General features: G+C 50.7%; 1 protein-coding gene across 1 annotated transcript in view; it reads right to left on the bottom strand.

Moving 5' to 3' along the window:
- Positions 1 to 3,694: 3,694 nt before the first annotated feature.
- Positions 3,695 to 18,663, bottom strand: part of LOC147709537 (fucolectin-like) — a 220,367-nt gene continuing 205,398 nt past the window's right edge. The window contains exon 4 of the mRNA XM_086928077.1: positions 3,695 to 4,185. Coding sequence (XP_086784203.1) covers positions 4,020 to 4,185 — 166 coding nt within the window. The 3' untranslated portion in view covers positions 3,695 to 4,019. The remainder of the gene's footprint in view (positions 4,186 to 18,663) is intronic.

Raw genomic sequence — 18,663 nt, 5'->3', positions numbered from 1 at the left:
ATCCATCCTAAGGATCGTGGAGTTCAAGGGAATAGCAGTAGCGGTGTCAGGTCCTGAGCTGTCATTAAGCCATGTTTCTGTCAGGAAAATTGCATTAGGCTGGAAATTACTTAATAAGTTGTATATATCTTCTTTATGTTTTGGCAACGATCTACAATTTATGCTGGAGAACCGATAGTCTTTGGTAGAAGTTTTCTCTTTATACTTCACATGGGATGTAGAGTTGTTGTGGACCAAGGTATCAGATCCCGAGTTTGTAAGCTTAAGGAGAGGGAGAAATTACAGCAGGGGCAAAGGAGAGATGGATTATTTAGTGTCAGCACCTTACAATTCCGTTGGCGGTGATGGCGAACCTTGCTGAGGACTTCATGGGAGTATATACGGGAAACCATACTTTGAACAAGGGGTATGGCCCTTGTCCCGGTCGGGAGCTGGCCGGGGCGCAGACGGGCTTGCCTTTCGCACGCCACCGGCAACCAGATGGGCGCGTCCGCTGCGCGTCACCCTCATGTGCTCCCTAAATAGTATGGTTAAAAGTAGTCCCGCCCCCTGTCCTCTAACCCTGATAATGATTTCTTTGCTGCCTTCATTCCCTCCGCAACAACCGGGAAAGACCCGTGGAATTAGCTGCAGGTGTTAGAGAAACAAAGTTAAGCGGTGATTTAAAAAAATAGAATTTCCACAAGTAAAAGCACAGTGTGCTCGAAATAGATTGAATTTGTAAAAAAAGATTATCATGCCTTTCCAATAGCACCTTAGAGAGGATTATTTTTCCAGCGCCAGTACCTTTAGCTGAGCGTGTGCGCTTGGCAGTGCTTTAAATGAGACAGTACTGTCAAGTAGTGAGGAACCACACTTCTTTATTTTGAGAGGCAGAATACCTGCACTTCTCAGTGTGATACTTTCAACTGTAGAGTACTCGTACTTCTCAGAAGCAGCTCCGCTTCTATTTTCCCATTTCAAGCTCTGAGCTGAAGAAAGGCCTCCTATGACAAGGCTGCAGCCATGTGTAGTGGTCTACTTGTGGTGTGTGCTTTTCTGCCATAGCAGGCCAATAAAATCTGCTTCATTAGCAATTGTAGTAGTCCCAGAAGGTTACTGTCTCCTCAGCTTATAGTAGGAGTGGATGTTTTGCTAACTCTGACATTGGCTTTGCTCTCTGCTGTTCCGGTAGTCTCTGATGGCCTCATTTAGTGGGCCAATATGGCAGCAAAGATCCTTGGGATCTCTGCTGTTTTAGTTTTTGCTCTGTATGAGGACTTAAAGTCATTGGAGAAGTGTGGCTCACTGGTTAGAGCAGGCAGACCCTGAAGCAGAGGTCAGACCCGGGACCAGGGTTCAATTCCCGATGCGGCAGGGTCTTGAGCTCAAATGTCTATGGACTCGATAATTCTCGCTTCGGTGCCTGACCTAATCATGGGTTCACACTCTGCAACTCTGGGCATTAAGCTTGCTTAATCTCCACAACGGCCCCCCCCCCTCCGCGGCGGGATGCCTGGCTTTCACCTTGGGGATGCCCTGTAGGGGCTATCTCACAGGGAAAAGCCACGACAAGTTCCAAAGGCAAGCGCGGAGATACCCCTTCGGGGGTCGATTCTTGCGCTATATAAGAGACATAATAATATTAATAATTGCAATAAAGGTGTGTTGCGAGAGGGAGAATGTCGATATGTACTGCTCAAGTAGTTCAGCATTTAATGATTTTAGAGGTGTGAGTGTGGGTTTCAGCCCTCTGTCCACCATTTTCACAGTCATGCAAACACACTTTGTGTGCAGAAGCGAATGTGTGCACCCTATATTTTTTTTTGTCAAACAAGCAATATACAGCGTCATCTATTAAGTTGTATAATGGAAGCTAAGTATACTCTCCTCGGCATTTCAGTACAACAATGAAAACAAGTTCACCTAATTCCCTGTGAACATAGGAAAGTGTTAAGGTGCTGTACACAATTCTGCCTCATTCTATATAAGGATTATACCACTTTTATTTCTGGGTTTGTTCCCATGTAAAGGTTCTGGTGCATTGGTCTTTCCACTTCTTCTTCCTCCCTAATACATTCCGTATCCTAATGAGATGAAACTTCTCTATGCCGGTCTGTGGTCCTTGCCCGCAGGCCTCTGATACAGGCTCTGGGAAGATCCTACCAGGTGAAGAAGGCCAGTTCATACGTTCATTACAGGTCAATCATCAGCATGTGATGGGAAATGGCCATATATAACAGGCTGCCGCCATCTGTTTAAAACAGCAACATTATTATTGGTCAATATTTAGATGAAAGCTGATAGTGCATTGGAGTTTTTATCAAAGAGTCCGGTACATATCTCATATTTGTACAGATATGATAATCATGTTCACTTTTCAGAGAAAATGTCAACATTGTGTCCCTGCGTCTTTTTTATTTACTCATTGAGTATTGGGTTGACTGTGCTCTTTGAGTTGTGGCTGTCTGTCTGCAGCAGCTTATGGTGGGGAGGGGGGACGAACAGTAGCATATGCTAAGTTGTGAACTTTTTTCTGTGTGAAATACCCATAATCTCACAAGAGGTATCAGTTTTTTTGCATGCTATGCAGCTACAAAATAGTATGTCATGTATGTAATCACCATGTTAAATTCACAGCACCCTTTGGAATACTTGTATCCACTTGATCACTCTTTGAGGATTACACAGGGTCATGAGGTGGGAGGGTGGTATGCAGAAAGAGACACCGACCTCCTATCGTCCTTCCAAAACACTCACTGGCTAAGGTGAAATTAGTGCTTTAAGATGAGTGTCTTAAATGACCCGTAGGAGTGGGGCAGAGTTGGTTATACATCTGTGATGAACATGTCAGCAAAGACCCTGGAAAGAGCAATTCTACAAATGAGTCATTGTCTCAGCGGCCTGGGGCAGAGTCAGTCTGAGGTGAGCATAGTCAGGTATGAAGACAATATATAGGGAGGAGCCAGGTGCAAAGGCTCTGACAAAATTAAAAATGTTACCGCTATGCTATCCTTGCACTGTTTTATGTAAGTTAGCATTCGCTGCACAATTTTATGTTTACTCGCTATTTTGAATCATGCCTTTGACTGTTTATTGTCTCCTGGTAAAGCACACAGTGGAAAATTTAGTTTTTCCAAGGTTGGGCCTATTCTGCTAATGAATGCACTGTTCTTATTAGAGCATTCAATTTTTCACTAGATAGAGGTTTTCTCCCACAGTCTAGCGACAGGCATGAACAGGGTGACCTTGGCTAAGAGATACTGTGTTCCTGGTCTCAGAATCAAAACTCATCCGGCTGTACTTCTTTGTGTTAGCCGCACCTGCTCGCAAAGTTCCATTATGCGCGGGTCTTCCATGGTCCTGAAATCTACATAATGTATTGCTATGCTTGCTGAAGTCAGTCCACTCGGCAGAACCCTAAGCAACTGGGCAGACGAGGCTCCACTTGAGTGTATCTGAATAAACATATACTTGCTTTGTATTTTCTACCGTCTGACCGACTCTTCATTTGGTATGGAAGGCTGAAAGGTGGCTGTGAGTGACCCTAAATGGGCCACTTCCATCAGTTCAGTGCAGCATTACTGAAGTCAGGGAAACATCTGAATTTCAGGTAGAGCTTGGAAACAGTAATTTGCAGGTTATGGTAATATCTGATTTTTGTTTGAAGTTCACACACGCACACAATAAAGTGGAGTAAAGAATAGTGCAAATAGCTTGTGACACTCTTAACGTGTTAACTTACTATTGATTCCATCCTACAAAGCCATTGAAAAGTGAAGTTTTGGTGTGTCAGCTTTCTAACACTTGCCTTTACAGTTTGTGCTCACATACAGAATACCTCTAACAGTATGAACAACCATTTACAATTATACTTTTATTGAATTAAAAAGAAAGAAACGTTTAAACATTTCAACATATTTTGAATCAAATTAACAATCAAAAATCCAGAAACATTGATGTTCATGTGCATTCAATACATTGATTCAGTAGTTCTCCAATACTCTAATGACTAATAATAGGATCTCAAAGAAATGTCCTTATTTGCCACGATAGTATGATTCCGGTTGTCCAAAGACCTGCACTTCACAAAGCGTAAGGACCCCTCCTTTGCCTCGTATAACGACGTTCACATAGCGACCGACCATTCCATGGCAGTAGAAGGTCTCGGTAGCACCACCGGCAATACTGGAAATGGAGGCACACCTGGGGAAGCAATAAAAAGGCAAATATGAAATAAGTCATTCATATTTGAAACAATCCTCCTTCCTGTGATCTGTTTATATAGCAACTATTCAAGACTAGTTCACAGGAAGTATTGACAAAGGCAAGAGAAATGGTTTTTGAATTGTTCATCCCCAGAGATACAAGACATGCCTGCACACATACAGCAGGCGCACATGTTCAGACACATACAAATATTTTCTTAACCTTTAGCAGACATACATGCAACCATTCACACATGCAAGCACATTTACAGTGGTCAATGCAAAGCTACATCCCTACAAAACTCTAAGCTGCCAAAACAGATTGTGAAGTGCATCAACAGAGTACTGGATGAAGTGCAGTGGAGGTCCAGGACCCAAGATTGACCAATCCTTCATGCAACACACCAAGGTGCCCGAATTGTGGCCAGGATTGCTTGTGCAAGAAGGGATTCTTTAGCGGCAAACATATTTCTATAGCATGACACTAACCTGTCATCAGTCACAAAACTAGTGATCTCACCATCACACATTTCAACAGATTCGGATTTATGCATATCAATGGCATTCTTAATCCTAAACCTAAATGTGACTGTTGTATCATATGACAGGTATGATTAAAAAAATATTTATATATATTCTGCCATAGCACAAACCTTGCCACAGGCTGACAGTGTGCTGAATAACAATTACTATAGTTGCAACTGTGTCAACCTCAGCTCGAGGGCGCACTGTGGGCGCGAACAGAGCCGTGGAGAGAGGCCAGGGGGAAGCCTTATCCCTCTCAACGGCTACATGAGGCTGGTAGTGTGTCGGGTGAACCCAGAAATACAGGAAACTGGCCTGAGTGCATAGTGCATATTGCTTAAAATCTGGCGCGCCCATTCCGCCAGCAGACATGGGGAGAGTAAGAATATCGTAAGCTACTCTTGGTTGTTTACCTGCCCAAACCAGTGAGATAATTAAAGAGCACAATTTCCGGAAAAAGTGAGCAATAAGGGGGATGGGGATATTTAAAAACAAGTAAAGAAATTTAGGAAGAACCACCATTTTGGCGATGGTGATGCGACCTGCCAAGACAACGGGAGCCTACTCCACAATGGGATCTTGGATTCCAGCCAGACCACCGCACATCCAAAGTTCGATCTCCACAATTCGTCCAGATCTCAGCTGAGCCAGACGCCCAAATAATGCGTCGGGCCAGAGGCCCAGACAAATGGAAAGTCAAGGGGAAAAGGCACCGTGGCGTCAGTCAAGGGGAAAAGTACCAACTTTCCCTAATTTACCTGGATGCCCTAAAGCCCGCCAAACCAAATGATTTGACGAACGAGGGGGCTAAGGTTCTCCTGGGGGTGAAGAACATAAAGCATGATGTAGTCCGCATACATTGAAACGAGTAAGGCACGAGACAAGAAACCAAGGCCCCTATGAGTATGGTGCTGTCACAGCCTGGCAGCCAAGGGCTCCATAGCTATATCAAAAAGCATGGGCGATAGCGGGCACCCCTGACGCGTGCCACAAGCAACAACAATGGGGTCCAAAATCTGGCTGTTGATGCGGAGGCGTGCTATAGGGTTGGTATATAGGAGTCTGACATTGCGCAGGAAGTGGTCGCTAAAACCCATGCGTGGCAAGATGTAGAATAAAAAGGGCCACTCCAGTGTGTCGAACGCTTTGGTGGGGTCAAGCAAGATGGCTACGGCTAGTAGGTCAGGATTAATTTGATGGAAGATCGAGAAAATCGTGCGGAGGTTGTGGGAGGTCGCCCTCCCAGGGATGAAACCCGATTGGTCAGGGACAGCGATGGTAGGCATGAGCAAGAGAAGACGGGAAGCAATCAACTTAGCAAAGATTTTGTTATCGATGTTTATAAGAGACAGGGGGTGGTAGGAATCTCGGCGGTCCGGGGGGTTATCAGGTTTAAGAAGGAGGGTTAACAACGCCTCACACAGAAAAGGCGGAAATGAGCCAGAGTCAAATAAGTCATTGTACATTGCAGCGAGATGTGGCTCCAGAATACCGGCAAAAGTCTTATAGAAAGAGGCCAGCAGAACATCTAATCCAGGGGCATTGTCGCTGGGAAGACTGTTGATGGCTGCCAATATTTCTTCTCTGGAGAATGTTTCATCAAGAAATTTATGATGGTGGTCTTCCAGCCATACCAGGGCTATGGAATCAAAATATTTGTCAAAGTTCTCTCATGGCGGGGGTGTGCCAGCAGAGTAGAGTTGCGAGTTAAAATCAAGAAAACGGGACTTGATGACTTCCTGGGAGGTAATCTTGTCCAATCCGCCAACGCTTAATGCCGTGGCATAGGAAGCCGCGTGAGGGGGCGAAGAAGATTGGCGAGGGTGCGCCCGGGGCAGTCTCCTTCACCAAAACGGTGCGCACGGCCCTCCCTGCCCAAAAATAACAATTCGCAACCAGCCTCATCTGAAGATTCGGTATGTTTCTGGCTCAGTTTCACCAGTGTCTCTGGACTAGGGGTTGCAGCCTGCGCGCCTCTAAATCCCTGATCTCCCCGTTGAGCCTCTCCAAAGAAGAACAAATAGAACGAAGGACGCCTGCCTGCTGAGAAATACACTCGCCACGGATGACGGCCTTGAACCCCTCCCATAAAGTGGAAGCGGACTCCACCGAGCCCACTTTAAGATCGAAATAAGTGGTGATCGCGGTCGGGACATCCGCGCAAATGACGGGGTCTCGGAGGGCTGCAGGGCAAGTAAAAGCCCGCTTCGGGAAATGGGGAGGGCGTAGACGGAGCAGGACAGGAGCGTGGTCGGAAACAGTGCCAGCCATGTGCAGCACATCAGAAACCCAGGACAGGATGTCCGGGGAGGTCAGCCAAAAGTCTATACGGGAGCAACAGCCCTCTGCGCCAGTGAAGGAGGTACTCTCCTTCATCTCAGAGAAGGAATGTCACCAAACGTTGTAGAGGGCATTTTCGGTGCATAAAGACGAAATGGCCGCAGCGGCACGCGAGTGAAAGGAGTGGGACCTCGACTGGTCCAAAGCCGCAGAAGGAGCAACCTTAAAGTTGCCGCCCCAGATGATCGCCGCAGGACCGCAAGAAGCGATGAGGTGCCAAACATGGTTGAACAAGTCTGCATCGTCACAGTTTGGGCCATGCACTGAGGCAATTGTGACAGACTGCGCCAGTAGCAAGCCATGTAGGATCACATATCTACCCTCCGGGTCAAGGATTGCCCTGTCCGTCTGCCAGGGGATGCTCCAACGCATCAGAATAGAGACACCTGTAGTATTCTCACATGATGTTTCATTACCTATGTTTCTTCACTTTAGCTGCTCAGCCTATGTGTGTCTACTCTGTATGGAATGTTGGTGAGTCGATCTTCACTAGAATGCATGGGTGACTGGATGAGGTGTGACAGTTGGTGAGAGGGGTGAGCAGCTAGCAGGCTGCTCCTGGTAGGGCTGTGATTTACCACCTTCATGACTTTTACAACCTGTTAACCAACCTGTGAATAAACCTACTTGGTTTACATCATACCAGCGTAGCGTGGTTACTACATTATTTTTGGCGACGAGTTGGAGACCTCCCCACGCATTAAAGGGGTTAAACTAACCTAAATAAACCTGAAGATGTCTTCTACAAAGAATTTGGAAAAGGCTACAGCTGAGAGAAAATGACAAGCACAGCCTACAGGAACAAGACACAAGATACAAGAGCCACATGATGAAGCACAGAAACTCAAGTTACCGCAAACTAAGGAACCACAAAAGGAACATAAAGAGCACGCCAAGAAGCCCCACCAGAGTCCTTCACACCAGACTGCCCTCAGACAAGCGTGCTGTGTTCTGGCTCAAGAGTCAACTCTTACAACAAGCTCCATGGATGCTGCGCAGAGTGAGCTTTCAAACACGGTAAGCCTTTTATTACTTCGAGATTGCTGCGCAGTGAGTGAAATTTTTGAGAAGGTAAAAACGGGTTGCCAGACACCTGGAGACACAAGTCAGTTTCTGATTAAGGATTGCTACTCAGAGCATGTTTGGCATGTACATTTTATCAGGGAGAGAACTGTTTGTCTAACACCTAAAAGCACAAGTCAGTACTGGTCTGTGACATTTCCAATGTTTTGTGCAAGGAATTAAAAAAAAAACTCTCATGGACTTTCTCGTTGGTGTCAGGTGGAATTGCTTTCAAACCATTTTACTTTCAATGTTCGGGCCCAGCTGTTGTCTACAACGAGGAAATCACAGTCATAGGGTGGATACTCATGCTTCCAAAACCGAATGAATCACAATCTGGTAAACTAACATGCTGCCATAAACGAAGCAATTACAGACAGTTACAGAGGAAGAAGAAGAAGCCAGATTTGAGTTCTTCTACCCTGAGTCTGTCATGGAGTTACTGTTTTCTGTTTGACTGTGAGTACCGTTTAACTGTGGGTCTGTGTGTCTGCCTCTGAGCTGATCCGGTCTTCACCATGCCACTTTCAATTTTGATGATGTGGTGGAATCTCTGTGTGACTCAATGGAGGAGCGTGGTGTTTTCGTCGTCATTGCAGTGTGTCGAAGAATCCTGTGTGCGTAATTCCGCATCACTGTGCAACGTGAAGAATCCCGTGTTCGTCATTCCGCTTCACTGCGCAACGTGAAGTTTCACAACGAATGCCTGGGTGACTGGATGAGGTGTGACAGTTGGTGAGAGGGGCTGAGCAGCTAGCAGGCTGCTCCTGGTGGGGCTGTGATTTACCACCTTTATCACATTTACTACCTGTTAACCAACCTGTGAATAAACCTACTTGGTTTACATCAAACTAGCGTAGCGTGGTTACTACAACGCCCCTGGAGAATGAGGAATAGGTGGCGGAGTGAGATTCCCCCCAATATCTTGAGCGGAGTTTGGAGATAGTCCTGGCAACAGGTGGGTCTCTTGAAGGAGACAAAGATCAACTTTATGGCGCTGTAGATGGGAATGAATCAGGCGGGCTTTGCTATGATCATTCAATCCCCGGATATTCCAGGACCAACCTACCAACTCAGCTATGGACAGACAGCCGTGACAATGACAACAGGTGCAGCAGGGCGGGCGTGGCCAGCAGCCTAGCATGGGGACGCGTCTTGATAGGGCTCCGTCCACGGGGCCTTCACTATCCTAGAATTATACTGCAGAGGTGCTCCCACACAGGCCGGATCGAACAGGGCTGGTGGACTAGAGTATAGGGAGGCCACTGGGATGAGAAGCGGCAGTGGCGGAGAGACGAGGACTGGGCAATGGCACTGTGGAGGAGCCAACGGAGGCGCGAAAGTCACCCGAGGCCTTGTCGCGGCCTTGTCACCTCGGAGGCTTTGGGGGACACAGTGGAGACTGCAGCGGGAAGTGACAAAGCTTGCCCGTGCCCGGCGCTCCAGCAAGCAGGTGTGTGCCACCAGTGTGAGGGGGTGTGAGGCCCTGAAGCGGGCGACGTGTGGAGTGAGCCCGCAGGTTAGAGAGAGTCCGTGTACCCGAGCCCGGAGGCGGAGCAGAGGCCTCAGCGGAGAGGCTCCGGGGGGGCTGAGGTGGCAGACTACGACCCACTGCAACCCTCCGAGCCCCCAGCAGTGTACAACCACGCACACACAGGCTGCCTGGAGTGAGCGGCGCACCTTACCCGGAGTGCCTGGCTATCGCCTGTGGTCTGGACCTCTGCACAGAGCGCTCCCCACAAAATGGCGCCGTGCCCCTGACTCACTGGAGGTCGAACCTGGGACTCAACGGAGGCTGGAGAGGCAGGCCCCCGTCCTACAAAAACGCTCTGGACACACGGCGGTCTGCTGACCGAGGTCATGAGTAGCCCACAGGCATTCTGAAGGTGGGTGCTCATCGGCAAGGCGACGCACGCCCGGTGCTCTCAATCCTGTCTGGCCCTAACATGGCCGCCCACAGGACACTCTGAATTACACTGTCAGCTACAAATAGGCACACGCATGAACCCTACTGTTAACCCACCCATAAGCAGTTGTGCAAGTGACTAGAGGGGCCCTCAGCAGCCACTCCACATTTGTGTCCGAGCTCAAGACCTGAAACACCTCGAGGGCCCTTTCCCCCTAAAATGGCGGCATAGCGGCACTGGGGCTCCGGCTACCGTTATGACACTGGCGCGACCTCGCCTTCAGTGGGGAATTGTTGACCAGAGGCAGTCAAGTGGCGAAGGAGCCAGTAAGCCACGGAATAGCTGGAGCAGCAGCTGCAAACTCCACCTGACCCACACCTTGCACGGTGCCTTATGAGACGTTTTGGCCTGCGCAGCTCCTCATTCAAAACGGTTCCGGAGCCGCACTTGACCGCTACACAAGGACCGTGATGATAGCAAGTGGGGGGGGTCCCTCGATATAGTGCCAAGCAAGGACCCGGTGGCAGGCGTGGGTCACATGCACAGGAACGCCTATAAAACATCACCGAACAACGGAGGGGGTGCATAGGATAGCGCCTGCTGCACTGGACCAGACGGAATCTCACACAGCAATCACCCGGCGGAAGCAACCTGTCCTGAGTGGCTTCCCCCATTGGCGGTTGGGACAGCGATATTAGGACCGGTGGGGTGCCCCTCCGCTGCATACTGGCACACCGAAACTGTACATTGATGCCAACGTCGCAGCAACTGGCGATGGGGAGGTTAAGGGGCAAGCTAAAGCAGCAGCAGCAGGCGACGGGCGACACGGGCCTAGCGCAGGAGTGGAGTCGGGAGGACTCGGAGCTCACAATGACACTGGCAGCTAAGATGGACACTGTTTGGCAGCAGTGGAGCGCATTGGAACCACCCTGGCGCAAACCAAAACATCCCTTGAAGAGCGGATAGATAAGGTCACATCAGATTTCACACTGCTGCACGCAGATCATCAGAAATTGTCGGAGGCGGTCACCGCCCAGCGCCAGTCCGTCCAAGAACTGCAACCTGTGGTGTGCAGTCATGCCTCAGTGCTTCAAGATCTGGTGGACAGGGTTCATGCACTAGAAGACCGCGCAGAGGATGCGGAAGGGCGCTCCCGGTGCAACAACTTTAGGGTGGTAGGCCTGCCAGAGGGAGAGGAGGAGAAGAACCCGGAGAAATACACAGAGCTGTGGCTGCAGGAACTCCTACCACCCGGGACGCTGTCTGCACATTTTGTGGTAGAGAGGGCGCACAGAGTACCGACGCAGGCTCAGCAGCCGGGGACACGGCCTAGCCCGTTTCTCTTCAAACTCCTCAACTATCGGGACAGTGACGTGGTGCTTCGCGAAACCCGGAAGCTGACTGACCTCAAGGTGGGCAATAGCCGTGTGATGTTCTTTCCAGAATACACAGCGACAGTGCAGAAGCGAAGAAGCACGTATATGGCAGTGAAGCGTCCCTGCGAGAGCTGGAACTACCCTACTCCTTGCTGTTCCCCTCACGCCTTCGAGTGGTCACCATGGAGGGCACACGCTTTTTTGAGGCTCCGTTGGAAGTTTGGGACTGGCTGGAGGAGTCAAGGCAGTGGTCGGGGACGAGGCCCACGGGCCCGGAGGTCGGCGGATGGCAAGAGCAACGCTCCAAGAGGCAGAGTAGGAAAAGAGGGACCAGGCAGAGTGTAGACCTGGGCCAGGTTGCCCCAAGCCCGGAACGGATGTAGCAGGAGAGGCAGGAAGCGCTGGAGGCAGTTGCGACACTGGGAATGGCAAGCAGCACCGGCAGTTTTGAAGTCTGCCAGCAGAGTGACGTGGATGCAAGCAGTTCGTCCTCTCCGTCCACTGTGCTGTCAGAAGATATCAACCTACCTGTGGTGACACCACAGACAGCGGATCTCCTTATGTGATTGTGAGAGGGACTCTGGTGATCGGACTGAAGACCCTACCTACCGAACATTGAACACTATATCCTTTGCCTAACTGCCGCGCAATGTAATGTTCGGGCAGGACACTGAGTCTGCAATATAGATGCTACGCGGGGAGGGTGCACCACCTGGGTCCTAGGGGGGAGCTCTCCAGCCTGCGGATAGGTTACACTGGCTCTAAGGGGCAGGCAATAGGCCCAAGTAGCCGAGCTGGGGGATTGTGCGTGTTAAGCGCCTTAGTTATCCTTTGAGCACCTCTTGAACACTCACAGGCCCTGGATAAGGGAGCAACTTCACTACATTGTTGGTTAGACACCTCACCGCGCGAACACTGCTCTGAGAATACAACCCACTGAGGGACAGACCCACTTTTAGTTTGGACGTATGCCCCGTTGGGAATTCGCCCCATATGTTCCATTGTTGAATGATGGTTATAAGATTCAGAAGCGACATGCAGACATCCTCCCTGAGCAACCGACCACTGGTCCCGCTTGGTACCCCCACACCCCGACTTCTGCGCAGCGACAATGCAACCCCATACATGGCGAGCACTAGCATCGTGACTTGGAACATCCATGGCATGCACACCCCAGCGCGCGTTACTCTGTTTTCTCTTATCTTCAGCGGCATAGGGTAGGGATCGCGCTTCTCCAGGAGACGCACATGTCTTGAGTAGAGCTTGATAAGCTCCGCAGGTGCTGGAGATGCCAGATATATGGCACAGCGTATTCAGCGCATGTACGTGGAACGCTAATTTGGGTAAGAGCTGGCATCCCGTTTATATGCGAGGACGCGCAGGTGGACCCGGAGGGGAGGTACTCCCTGACCAGATGGTGCTATTGGGATCCTTATATGCCCCCAACACGGGTCAACACTCATTCCTGGGAAGCCTGAATCGAGTCCTTCACCCCTATGCAGGCCTCCCATGGTTATTAGTTGGAGATTTTAACATGATGCTAGACACGCACCTGGACCGATCCTTTCCTCCTCTACGCACTGCACCGGTAGCATCAAATGCGGAGGCGCTGCAGCACTGGCTTACACATTAGGGAATACATGACCTCTGGCGGGTACAACATCCCTCCAATAGAATATACTCATACTATTCAGCAGTCCACGACCTGCATATCCGCCTAGACCGTATAGTGGGCTCCCAGTCATTGCTCCCGCTCTTGGCTATGACGGAATATCTAGGTAGAACACACTCAGACCATAACCCCCTGTTGTTCCAGATTAGCTGGGAAGCGGACCTGCCACCTGTACCCAAGTGGAGGTTGCAGCCGGCAGCACTTGAAGCTGAGTTTCGCTCCTCACTGGGCACTGCCATCCTGACATATTTTGAGGACAATGCAGAGACGGCGACCGATCCGATGGTCGCATAAAGCGGCCATCCGCGGACACTGTATAGGTGCTACCTGGAATATTCATAAGACGGTGACTGATTCCCTGACCAAACTGGAATCTGAGCTTCTGCCCTACTAGAGGGAAGGCGAGGGGGCTGGTAAGCACTCGGTCAAGCTGGGGAAACTGAGGGAGGAACATGCTGCCCTAATGGAAAGGCTGAGATGCCACAATTATGCGGCGCATACGGCCACGACGCATGCTAAAGGGGATAGGGCCGGGCGACTCCTGGCCTGGTTGGTACAAAGGTCAGACCGAGGGGCATTGGTGGGTGCTATTCGTACTGGGGGAGGGGAAATGGTTTACACACAGCGCAACATTCACTAGGCACTGACTAATCATTACAGGCAGCTATATATGGCCCGGGGTACTGGCCCCAGACATGAGCTGGTTGCGTTTCTTGACCAAGTCACCCTGCCCACTGCCACTGACGCCCACAACGGTACACTCTGTGCTCCTATCACCCTAGAGGAGGTTGGGGAAGTGATTCAGGCCTTGGCGTCGGGGAAATCTCCGGGTCCTGACGGCCTGCCAGTCGAATACTACAAGGCCAACAGAGAGATCCTGGCGTACTGGCTACTCAAACTGTACAACACAGCGATCGACGAGGGCCGGCTCCAACCGACTTTACGAGAGGCCTTCTTGGTATCACTGCCTAAGCCTGGCAAAGACCCTACAGAGCTGGGCTCATACCGCCCACCGGCAATGCTGAATGTGGATTATAAAGTATACGCAAAAATCCTTGCAGAGCGGTTAGCACCGGTGGTCCCGCACTTGGTGCACCCAGACCAAAACGGCTTTGTGCCGGCGCGGTCCACATCGCTGAACCTTAGGAGGTATTTTAGAGCAGCGGCGGATGCGACGAGAGATTGGCCTAAAGCAGGATGCCTGGTATTGGACCTGGAAAAGGCATTTGACAGTCTTGAGTGGGGGTATCTGCAGTCAGTATTGGAGAAATGTGAATTAGACACTGATTTCCAGCAGATGGTGGACCTTCTGTATCGCAATCCAGTGGTCCGCGTGAAGTTGGGCCCCTATGTATCGGAGGCGGTGGTCCTCGCTGCTCTTCGCGCTGGCCATGGAGCCATTGGCTGCGGCCATGAGACAAACTCTAGCTGTTGGAATTCCACTGGGGGATGGCGTGCACAAGTGTCGCTATACGCTGATGACCTGCTGGGATTTGTCAGAGATGTGAGCAATATCCCGGAGCATCTGGATCGCCTGCTGGGCCGCTTTTCAGAGCTCTCTGGACTCTGGGTCAACGCAGACAAGTCTGGCCTCTTCGCATTTCGCGGTGGAGGACCCAGGGTTCTGGCTACAAGGCATGAGAGTCCAGTGGATGGCGGACACATATAAATACCTGGGGATCCAGATTGATCGCCATCCGACTGAACTCTTCGACGGGAATTTAGGTTGAGCAGTGACAGCGCTCAGATCACAGATCGGCTTTTGGACCACTCTCCCACTGACGCCCACGGGCAGAGTAGCTCTGGCCAAAATGGTCAAGCTCCCGTGTCTGCTGTGCTATTTTACTAACTTGCCATTGTTTCTACCTGCTTCCTTTTTTACCACGCTCAATAAGGTCCTGCGCGACTTCATCTGGGGCTCATCCTGACATCGGCTGGCACTTGGAAATTGTTCCTCTCCACTGACAGAGGTGGATTAGGTGCCCCCTGCTTTGAGCACTACTACCTGGCCGCACAGCTCCAGTGGAACGCCCGCTGGTTAGCGGACAGGGGGAGAGAGGACATGGCAACCGGTGATCCTCCATACACGCTGGAGCAAATCCTCATGCTGTTTCACCCGTTGGCCGCCACGGTGCGTCCCACCCCACTACTACTGGCGGTGGCATACAAGTGCTATCGTAGGGCACAGCAGCTCACGCGGGCAGTCTTTCCATATGCACCAGCGGTACCCTTGGAGGGCTCACCGGGAGGCGGGGGGTACTCACACGACATATGCTAGAGAGGTGGCGTGATGCAGACATACAGACGCTAGGCGACCTACACAGAGACGGGATGCTGACACCGTATGAGACACTGGTCACTGACGAGGGGCTTGCCCCAGGGGGGTTCCTGCTGCACCGCTCTCTCCTGGCCCACATGACGAAGGGGTGGGGGGATGTTACGACAGAGCCTGAGCAGCACCTCTCTATACAATATCTCCAATTCATGGGTAGGGGGAGACATCTGGTTAAATGGTTTGCTGCATCTCTGAGAGCGCACACAGAAATACGCCTAGACACACTGCGGGGTAAATGGGAGCAGGACTTGGGGCGGGCACTAGAAGATAAAGAATGGGAGAAAGTCCTCAAAAGCCCAGTGCGAATCCCCCGAACATGCGCTTCTGTCAAATTCAGGTCTACATAGTTCATAGGGCCTACCTCACCCCAGCTTTAATTAACAGATACTTTCATAGGGCGGACGCGTCCTGCCCAAGATGCGATGCAGTGGAGGCTGACCTACTCCATATTCCGTGGAGATGTACAGGGCTGGGCACTTACTGGGGGGACATCAGTAGGCTCCTTGCGTAGTGCACTGGGCGCATCATTCCCTGTAACTGGCCTGAATTTCTCCTGCTTCTTTTTAAGAGGCCCCCAAAAGATAAGGTGTCATCCTGATTCTTGGACCTGGGAATGGTGGTGGCAACGCACCTCCTCACCAAGGGGTGGAAGGGGCGGGATCTACCTAGCGTGCAGGCTTGGACCCTGTCCCTTCAAGCATGGGCACGGACGGAATGGACTGCTATACAGCGGGAAGAAACAGTGGGGCTCCGCAGGGAGCCTATGGCAGAGCGCTGGGAACACATGCTTAATACTCTACAGTCGGCAGGTATTGCTGCAAGTGGAGGAGTGTCAGAAGGCTAGTTGGGGCCACTGGCAGCTGGGGGAAGCACACGGCGGACACTACGCTTGAAATCTAAACTGGTGCTATAAAAGGTGCTGCAGCGCAGGGGAATAGCAAGAGCTAGAGGCATGTGGGGGCGGGGGGAGGATTTCATTTTTGGGGGGGAGGAGGAGGGGCCGGAGAGGGCCCGGGACATGATGGGGGACAACACCTACTGTATGCTCATGTCCATGTCGCATTGTGCTTGTTTGAGTTAGTGAAGTTAAGAATTTTTGTGTTTTGATATATAACTCATTTCTGTACTCTGGGCTGGGTCCCACAGGTCCTTCTAGTTTAAGGATGCACTCTGGCACATCTGCTACTCGCGGGAATGTTTACACACTATAGTGCAGTGCCTAAGAGACATAATACACTTTGCACAACTGAATGTCGAACATACCCTCAGTGATGTATTGTATGGATAATTATGTGTATTGAAAGATCTATAAAATGCAAAATGCCAATAAACAGATTTGACAAAAAAAAATGACAACAGGTGCAGCAGTAGCGGGGCCTCCCAGATGAGCGCAACAAACCAAGGAGCAGTGGGGGAGGGGCCAGTATTCAACGATCCGGACCGAGGGCAGTAAAGACCCCCGGGGATGCACTGCCGGTGGGAAAAGCAAACATGAATGTGGGTGGGATGAATGCCAGCAATAAGCGGATAAGCATTGCCTAGAACGCAGATCTCTGCGAGGGATAAGGAAGGCTGAGCCCAAGATAACACTAAGGGGAGATGACGGTGACATAGTGGGAGAGAATGTGATAGAAAGAGCTACAGTGCGACCTGAAATCAAAGGAGCAAAGCAAGTCAAACAGCACAATGGGACATAGCCTGCAACACTGAATGCGAGGAGCCAAAGCAATAAGCATAACACAATGTCAATGATGAAATAAGTAAAAACAATACTGAGCAACGTTTTGGCGGGAAACTGAAGCTGCCTCCTCAAAAGAGGAGCAGGACACCCGACAGCCACCCCGCCACCCCCGCCCCATCCCCGCATAACAGTCCCGTGTAAAAAAAAAACAACCACCCCGCACCCACTCCAACCCCCCAAACAGGCTGAGTTGCCCACCAACCCACCCCGGGAACCCACATCTGGGAGAGGGTGGAACCACGGAGGAAAAGGGAATCATCCTGTGAGGGCGTGGCAGGGCTAGGCATACGCCCCTGCAGAGCGGCAGGGTGGCCAAGCTATAGATTGTCAGACATCCCACAGCAAAAAGGAAAGAAAATATTAAACCAGAGATGTCTGCACTTCTCAGTCATTATCGCTGAGGTGGTCAGTCCCGTCTGGCTGAGATGTAGAGGGAGAAAATATGTCTTGAAGTTTTTTAACCTTAATGTACAGATTTGAGAATTCATTGTGAAATGCTTTTAAGGATATTTTTATTTTATCCAAATAAAGATTTTCTTCTTCTTCTAGAGGGAGAAGAGCGGGCTTCTTTGTCCAATTTCTTAGCAAACGCCAAGGCCTCTCTGTGGTCAGGGAAAATGAGTGTCTTCGTGCCCTGGCGGACCCTCAGCTTCGCCGGGTAAGCCAGCCAGTACGAAACCTCGTGCTTGAGGAGGATGCGTTTAGCTGGTAGGAATTCTCTCCGTGTGGGCTGGATAGCCGGGTTGTAATCTGAGTAAAAGGAGAGTTGGTTGACCTGGTGGGAGATGGTGCCCCTGTCACGTGCAGCCCTAAGGATGGCATCTCGGTCCAGGTAGTTCAAGATCTTGGCAATGATGGGGCGTGGAGGCAAACCAGGGCCAGGAGGGGGGATCCACGATGAAGACGTCACCGAACAGTTCCTTAATAAGCTGTTCCACGAAGTCCTCCACCCTGGAAATATTCGTGGACTCCGGAAGGCCCGTGATGCGGAGGTTTCTTTGTCGGGAACGAGCCTCCAAGTCCTCATTCTTATTCCGGATAATGGCCAAGATCTTGTCCATCTGTCATAGTTTCTGCCTGTCCTGGGTGGCTGCATCTTCAGCATCCGAGATCCTGGTTTCAACGTGAAGAATCCGGTTGTCATGGGAGTCTACACTGGCCTTCACTGTGTCCATACGGGAAGATAGCTGGTCCAGCTGGGCGGCAATGCCTGTCACTGTGGACTTCACGTCCAGCATGATCGCCTTAAGGTCATCCTCATGATTTGAGGAGCCTCCATGTTGACAGCTGGTGTGGCACTCTCGGATCCCGCAACGTCCTAACAAACAGACTTCCGGAGATCCAAGGCAGTTTTGGGCTGTTTTGGGTCGTTTTTCCACATGATGGAGAGCCCCCGGGAGCCGGGGACCGGCCTGCAGGGGAAGGACAAATACGAGAAGAGCCGAGGCCAGCAGACCTCCAGCATCAAGCAGCAAAGGTGGGGTAAGAGGCAGGAGGAGATCCCTCAGTGATGCATCC

The sequence above is a fragment of the Lissotriton vulgaris genome, chromosome 6 (genome assembly GCF_964263255.1).
Source record: "Lissotriton vulgaris chromosome 6, aLisVul1.2, whole genome shotgun sequence".
NCBI classification, from domain to species: Eukaryota; Metazoa; Chordata; class Amphibia; order Caudata; family Salamandridae; genus Lissotriton; species Lissotriton vulgaris.
Note: the sequence above shows the minus strand (reverse complement) of the source record. Positions and strands in the feature narration are given on the sequence as shown.